Source organism: Papaver somniferum, chromosome 9 (assembly GCF_003573695.1).
Source record: "Papaver somniferum cultivar HN1 chromosome 9, ASM357369v1, whole genome shotgun sequence".
NCBI lineage: Eukaryota > Viridiplantae > Streptophyta > Magnoliopsida > Ranunculales > Papaveraceae > Papaver > Papaver somniferum.
Genome location: NC_039366.1, coordinates 75,648,470 through 75,656,607, shown reverse-complemented (window position 1 = coordinate 75,656,607; position 8,138 = coordinate 75,648,470). Strand labels below are relative to the sequence as shown.

General features: G+C 37.3%; 1 protein-coding gene across 1 annotated transcript; it reads right to left on the bottom strand.

The window, feature by feature from the left end:
* Positions 1–3,000: 3,000 nt before the first annotated feature.
* On the bottom strand, positions 3,001–5,375 carry LOC113313880. The gene is made up of 2 exons (XM_026562661.1): positions 3,803–5,375; positions 3,001–3,688 (listed from the first exon to the last, which is right to left on the bottom strand). Exons 1-2 carry the CDS (start codon positions 4,184–4,186, stop codon positions 3,287–3,289), a joined length of 786 nt encoding a protein of 261 aa, XP_026418446.1. The 5' UTR covers positions 4,187–5,375; the 3' UTR covers positions 3,001–3,286.
* Between the last annotated feature and the right edge of the window lie 2,763 nt (positions 5,376–8,138).

The following is an 8,138-nucleotide window of genomic DNA, read 5'->3' as shown; positions in this document are numbered from 1 at the left end:
GGAGACTAACATTTACACCTAAATCTTTTCTGGCATCATCTAAGATTTTCGCAGCCCAAACAAATTCATCCTCATTACTTATAAGAAGACGAGAACGAATTTGATTTTCCCTTTCGCAGAGTTCGATATTCTTGCGGTTAGCTTCATCTCGTTCAAGTTGAAATTCAAGAAGAGTCTCTTGGAATTTCTCCAAAGCCTTAGCACCTTGATCAGAGATGCGATCCCTATCATCTATGAGACCGCTAATTTTGGTTCTTAACTCATTGGTTTTCTCTTTAGAATCAAGAAGGAGACGCTTAAATCGGTTGGCTAAGCCTAAACTAGATCTATGGTCAATTTCTAAGAGGCGAAATTTAGATCTAAGCTCATTTAGAGAAAGAGATGAAATTCTATCATTTAATAAGCTATTTAAGGAATTGTTAAGACGCTCAAGAAGGGTATCATTATCCAAGGCATTAGGAAATGAACGAAGAAGGGTAGCTTCATCAGAAAGACCATAAATGTCTGCAAAAAGGATCATTTAAATAAGATAAAACAACAGGATGAATGAATGAAGGGGAAAGAGAAAAGTAACATACCGTAAAGCTGATTATTATATTGCTGAAGACTAGAGATTTTGTTCTTATACGAAGAAGAATCAATTTCTAGTTGTCTATTTTTCTCGCGAAGACCTTTAACTTCAGCTTCCAATTCTTCATTCTTCGTGCGAAATTGAAGATTCTTCTTTTCAAGATTTTCGCGTCTCCTCTCTAGATCCGAGGCAACAACGAAAGAAGCTTTTCCATCCTGCGAGAAAATATAAAAAATATTAATATAGAAAGAAATTTTGAGTTATGACAATGAAGAAATAAATGGATAAAAATATACCCGACTATTAAGGGAATGCAAGAAGTCGGGAGTCACTGATCTAGAAACTCCACGAAGAGAACTATCACCATCCAGTAAAGGGACATCGCAAAGTGTAGCGAGAGCCTTGCAGGTGTTGGCGAATTGGCTATCTCCCATTCCTTGCAGAGAATCAGAAAAGAGGCCAGAGAGCTTAGCCATAGAAGATTCAGGTGGAAAATCTTCACTTGCGACAAGATCATTATTGTCCTCATCATCCTTGTCACTTCCGGAATTTTCTTGAGGAGGAATATTTGAAGGAGAAGAAGAACGGACTTTCCTTTTCTTTAAAGGAGGAGTAGTTGATTTTTCTCTGCGAAGAGCACCTTTACCTTTATCACCAGTCTTCGCAACATCAGCAGGCTCTTCTATTTCAGCAATAATCTTCACACACAGATAAAAATAAGGAATGGAAACAATAGTATATAGTTTAAAATCATAAGGAAAAATTTCTTACCTCATCTGTGTATGAACGAAGAGCTAACAGAGTACTAGCTTTCCCAGTCCTGTTATAACTATCTTTCAGTTTTTGGATCTGCAGAATGTCGCAAGAGTTAGCGAACAAAATAATAAAGACAAATAAAGAAACGTAAAGTGAACTAAATGGGAAGAAACATACCTCTTTCTCCTTCTCGGGCCAAGAGAAAACCCAAGGTTGATAAGCAGCGAGATTCGCAGGAAGAACATTTGACCCATCAATGTAAGGTCCTCTTAGCATTAAAGGAAAAACACACCATTTATCATCTTTGGATTGGCGAGGAGTTGTGTTTTTACCAGAGTGCCAATCAATATCTTGCATGAGAATTTTAGCTTCATCAATTTTATCTTTCCCTTTTAAACGAATACCCTAGCGAGTATTCTCTTTCTTCATGGAGATAAGTTCATAGTTCTCAAAGAAACTCGCTACTGTGTATTTCTCAGCAATTATCTCTAGGTCTGCGAATTTAGGATCCCTAAGCTCTTTGGAGTACAGAGATCCTTTACCGGCACCACCGTTAGCGAACTCTAGCATCAAACGGATGCAATCCCCACTCAGTTGGAAGATAGCTCGCGAAAATCCTGGGTGAGCGAGAATTTCATAGAATAAAGGAAAATCTGGGTCATAAAGAGGAATAGGGAGACCTGCGAGAATCTGACCTAGCGAAATTATGATTGATTGATCATCACAGTACTGATCAGAGAAAAGTTTGACAGAAAGAATTGATTTGGCATTTTCACCAGGAATGGTAGAGAGTGTGAAACCTTTATCAGCAAGATCTTTTTGGACATCTTTTAAATTCTTCTCATGTCTATGACCACTTGGAGCCATATTTGAATATAAAGTATGGGAATGAATAAAAAGTAAGAAGATTAAAGGGGGAAAAAATTACAGTAGCAGAATTTGCAGAAGAATAACAGAGTTGCAGAGATGAGAGAATAAAAAGAGAAGAGAAAGTAAAAAGAAAGTGGAAAGAAGAGTAAGAAGAGTATATAAAGGAGATTTTTTTACTCTAAGAAATAAACATCATTAAGACGAAAAGATGTGAGCGGTTGAAAGCAGCGGTTACAAAAGACGTGTCAAGAAACAGATGGAAGAAAGAATACGTGTGATAAATGCAGAATATGAAGAGATGAACAGCTGCGGCATTTCTCACATCATCCTCTACTTTGCAGAGACGATATGAGAAGAGGCAAGATGTAGGATCAGAATCTTGCAACGATAATGTCTCAGCGAAATTATCAACTACACAACAGCGTCGCAGAACAATTTCAGAAATGATACGATAAACGACGTCAGCTAGAATCACGAGAAAGATGTGATAGTTCTGCGAAAATTAGAAAGCTTGCGAAATTAACATTTGTAAGGTTGCGAGAATGTCGCAAACCATACCCGAAAATAAAGGACAGATTAGCTGTCATCCACTATGTATTTCCCTATAAATAGTCGTTCAAGTTGTAAAGAAAGGAGCGAGATCTTTTTGAGTAAGAAACAAGTAAATAGGAGAGAGAAATTCTAGAGCAGAGGTCATTCTTGATTCCTTTATCTTTTCTTGTAAGAACATTCAAAGATTGATCAATAAAATTAAGTGTAAACCTGAAAATGAGTTGAGTAATAATGAAATCATATGAGGGGTGTAGTATAGGATTTATTGCAACTACAGTCGTGATGCTTAGTAAATGCCTTGTAATGTCCCGAACTATTACATCAACCCTAGTAATAATCTGACCATCTATGTGAAAGGTGGAAAGTGGAAGGTGTACAGCTGGTCTTACATTCTGCCTTACAATCAAGCAGTAGACCTGACATCATTTGCACAGCTTGGTAAGCACTAATAAAAACACCACTTGAAGCATCACTCTTGGCTGCTGAGGTATGAATAGGAAACCACATGTCCAATAACCCAGATTGCCGATGTGTACATCATCGATGCAATATATCATCAATCCTCCAGGTAGCTCCACTCCGAACCAGTACAGTGCGTATTACCCCTTTTTGAAGTTGCTTGAACTCTGGAGCCCCCAGGAATTGACCACGAATAGATTTCTTGACTGAAACCCATACGGTAACCTTCAACAGCTCGAGGAACTCAATATATCTCATTACTGCATTCTTGAATACTGTGAAGAATTTGAAAACATAAGTCGCGGTGACAAGGGTACTTGGTGACCCAGTTAAATCCCAACCATCCTTAAGAATACTCATCAGTACACAATATAATGGAGCATTAGAATGTACTGTAACGAAGAGGAATATTGTCCAGTGACTGTCCTGTGCCAGCACAACAGGCAGGTGAACAAACAGAGTAGTTGCCGCAGCAGCGACCTGCATTTTTCCTCTATCAAACAATAACCTTTTATAACTCATAGTACCAGTACTTGTTCCTATATTCCATAAATCAGCTGAAACCAATATAAATTTCCATCTCAGGTACATTACCCGGAGCAACACATGTAGAAACTGAGACACCACAAGAAAGACCTTGATGCCACTCATCGTTGCAAAGAACTCCAACTTGGTAGAAACCATCATTGGTTGATACACCACCCACGAGAATTCAGAGCCACACACCGGTTTCACAAGAGAAGAAACAGGGAAATCCACAAAGTCATCATTTAAATTCAAGATATGAAACCAGTGTATAGACACAGTAACAGCTGGAGTATGAGCTCTCATAAGCAGGCGAGCAAAACAATTTCCACAAGCATCCCAAGGCAGCAACACATGAGAAGGAGAAGCTTGAGTTTGCACTCTACAAACACCATGATAGACTGTAACTGCCGTATTGAGTGAAAGAAATCTAATGTTACCTGCTAAACTCATCACAAGAATGTCAAGACATCATATTTCTCTTTTGCGTTAAGAAGAAGCTTCATTGATTGAACATGGAGGCGATTAACACCTGTAGGTAACCTATCTGTGAGCTGCAAACATAAGAAATCTGCACTTACACAACAACTCCATAGAATAGTACCATGCGTTTTACCAAACCATACTTGTGTCTTATCAGCCGCGCACCGCTTTATGACTTGAGTTACCCCAGAAGTACAGTATACAGTACTCCGTTGAGACATTGTACTAAATAGGTGATAAGCCTGCGCAGTTTCAACCACTCCCTTCCACAGAATCTTGGTTATCCAAATCCTTTGAAATATTTCTATACACACTGTACTGTCATAACAAGTAGCACTATCACTAATAATTCCAGGCACAGTCGAAGTCGCATACAACAATTCTAATCCATGCCCATGATTAAGAGCCAGTATATAATTAAATTTTCCATTGTAATGATTCGTAAAAATCGATCTATCAAAACCCTTTTCGCGATCAAATATGGAACGAGTGTAAACAAGGTAAAGAGAGAAGCAAACACCACTATACCCTGAGTCTGAACAGTAACCCTGTTCATGAATCAACTCTGCTGGAACAGAAAATCTATAGTATCCAGCCCACAAATTCAAGCATACGTCAGTTTGATATATAATTTCAGCACATTTAGTAAGATAAGAAGTTCTTAAACCGAGCTCAATCTCTCTTCCTCGGTCGAATAATGAACGAGCAGAAATAGAAAAAAGAGTAACACAGTTCTTATGATTCAATTTTCTGTCGAGAACGTTTAAATCCTTTGAGATTGCAAGGTTTTCATAGCTACTCTCAATAATTATACGAAATAACACCAAAGCAGGATCAGTAAATCCACCAGTAATTAACAGACAAGTAATTGTTACACTAAACAACACATCTGGTTGATAACCGTATTTGCTAATCATCTCATGAACAAGTCTCCTATAGTGTCTATCCCACAATTTGAAACCCACAGAAAATTTAGAATACCTTCCCAGAAGTTGAATTTCTTTCCCACGATCGAATACTCTATCCACTATGAGTTGCCAGAGGAAATCAACTCCAACAATACTGAATGTAATAGCTTTACACTCAGACATTTTATCAATTAACTTCCTATCACCACTAATTTCAGCCTTATTTACACACATAAGAACGAGTGAATCCATTAATTGTTTATCTTTTGTAATCAGCTCACAACCCAAATTCCCCTGGAAAACAATCACAGAAGAAGTATCATAACAAAATTTATCAATAGAATCAGACAAACTCGTAACATATGCCAATGCTTTTCCGCGATCGAAAATGCTACAAGAAGAATTGGAAATAATACAAAAACGCTTACCAATTAGTTTACTGTGACTAATGACCAATTCCTTCGAGCATTCAGGTTTCGCAACCTCAGAACTCATAATTTCTTTAGATTGACAATTCAAAGCATCGGGCAAGGCGTCCTCTTCGTCGAAGAAAAACGAAGGAATGAGAAATTCGAAATCTAGACAATCACCATCTTCTTCAGTTTCAACAAAGAAAAATTGGGGTATCAACTCAATTTCGAGAGAATCCTTTTCTTCATCAACATCAGTAGGAATGGATTCGATTTCCTCAGAGGGAGAGACTATGAAATCACCAATTGAATTAGCAGAGTCTTCAATTTTTGATGTGGATCTTAAAAACCCATTTAAATCAGTAACTAAATCAGTCTTAGAATCAGAATCCAAAATTGAATCTGAAGTAGCATCAGGAAGTGAATTTGGAGTAAGAACTTGACTGAGTTTAGGTACCAATTCTTCACTGAAAACCTCCTCCTGCGTAGCTCCCGTATTGACAACTCGATGAACGAATTGTTGTTCTAATGGTGGTAATTTAATTGAATCCCATCGAAGATAGGCGATGGAGATTTGATTATGGATTTCCCAACGACGATAATTGCGACGTATTGAAGGTACCTTGTTAAGCAGATATTTATATTTTCTCTTCAAATCAAGTAAATGGCTATAGGCTGCACATTTCGCCCTAGCTCGATACAACAAATCCCCCATGGATCGAAACTAATCTGATACCAATTATCATGTACCTGGAGGTACAGTGACAGGATAAATACTTGATTCAGAGAAAATCAAGTTTCTCTGCTCTTGCGAACATCCTACAAATCGAGTAAACGATTGGATTTTGATTAAATTTCTCACTCACTACCTAGCATCCAACGGCTACACAGCCTCCAGGTGGTGACATCTGGCCACACCCTTACAATTTATAAAGACACCCAATAATAAGCTAGATACTACTAATAAGCCTAATACTAAGTATTGACACTAAATGTGATAAGGGACACCCTCTTCTCATCATGTCGGTACATGACAAATTGGTTCAACAATAGTTAACCAATGGCTAGCCATATTAGCACTTTCATATTAACCTTATTCATCCTCATCACAACTAGTTCAAATGACTCAAATGAAATTAGTTAGAGAGTTGTTCAATTGTTTATATTCTCATAGAAGTATACAAGACACAATAGAAGCAAAATCGATTTTGATTCACTCGAATCATTTTGTTAGAGAACTGCTCGGTCGAACTCGCAAGCGTTGCTATCTCAAGCTTGTTTGTCAAGTTTAGTTGCCAAAACTATAAGTTTTGATTTCTAGTCTACTTATAGCTAAGTCTCGGTTTAGGATAGTAAGTGTAGTTGAGCATTAGACTCCACATCGTTCATTGAATGAAGACGAAAAACTACTCAAGAGAACTTGTGGAACTTCATCAACAAAAGGTATGTGGAGACTTGAACTTATCTATCACTCAAAAGTCTATCTATTATATCTCCTATTTTGAGACAATCGTCGTATTGCTATATAGACTTCAATTATATACATTTGCTATGTCGAGCTGAGTTTAACTCACTTATATATTTCTCGAAATATGTGTTGGTAAGCTTTCGCTTTAACCAAGTTCATCTTTAATATTGACGAAAGTCATGATTGATTATTTCAATAAATTGAAAATCGCTTTGATGTTAATAGTTCGTGGATAACAACTATTGCCATTCTCTAAGAAAGTTTCAATTATTGAAATGAGAGTTTAGAACAAGTAACCATGTTTGGATATAAGCATAGTGTGTATTCACATTTGTATATAAATCCAAAACCGGGAACCGAAGTATGCGTACCCGTACGCGTACTGGTTGGTTGTTGGAAGTCCGGAATCTAAGTATGTGTACCCGTACGTGTACGGGCGGAAGTTTGGGTTCTGTGAATTTCTGCTGGAATTTGGAATGTGAATTAGTATGCGTACCCGTACGCGTACTGGCATAACCAAACTCGTTCCGGCTACTTAGGTATGCATACTTAAGTAGGTTACTTTCTAAAATTGGTTTGTTCATGAACTAAAACATTTATATAATAAGGAATGCAATCTTTTGCAAACCGTGGATATAATGTTCATGAATTGATTCGAGTGAATCAAAATCGATTTTGCTTCAATTGTGTCTTGTATACTTCTATGAGATCTAAGCAATTGAACAACTCTCTTACTAGTTTCATTTGAGTCATTTGAACTAGTTATGGTAAAGATGAATAAGGTTGACATGAAAGTGCTCATATGGCTAACCATTGGTTAACTATTGTTGAACTGACTAAGTGTACACATTTGAGTACGGTTGCCAAACCTAAATGAAGTTACATTTCATTTGTGTATAACAAGCTAAGTTCAATCTAACGGTTGAAAGATATTAGTTTGAATCTAATCAGGTTTTCATCTAACGGCGAATATTGAATGGTTTGTTTACCAAGGTAACTTAGATTGCAAACCCTGATTTGAAGACTATATAAATGAGAACTATAGCAACTAGGAAACCTAATCCCCATACCTCTTGTGTGATACTAGTTACATAAACTAGAGTCGATTCTCCTTTAACCTTAGGTTTTCACGAAAC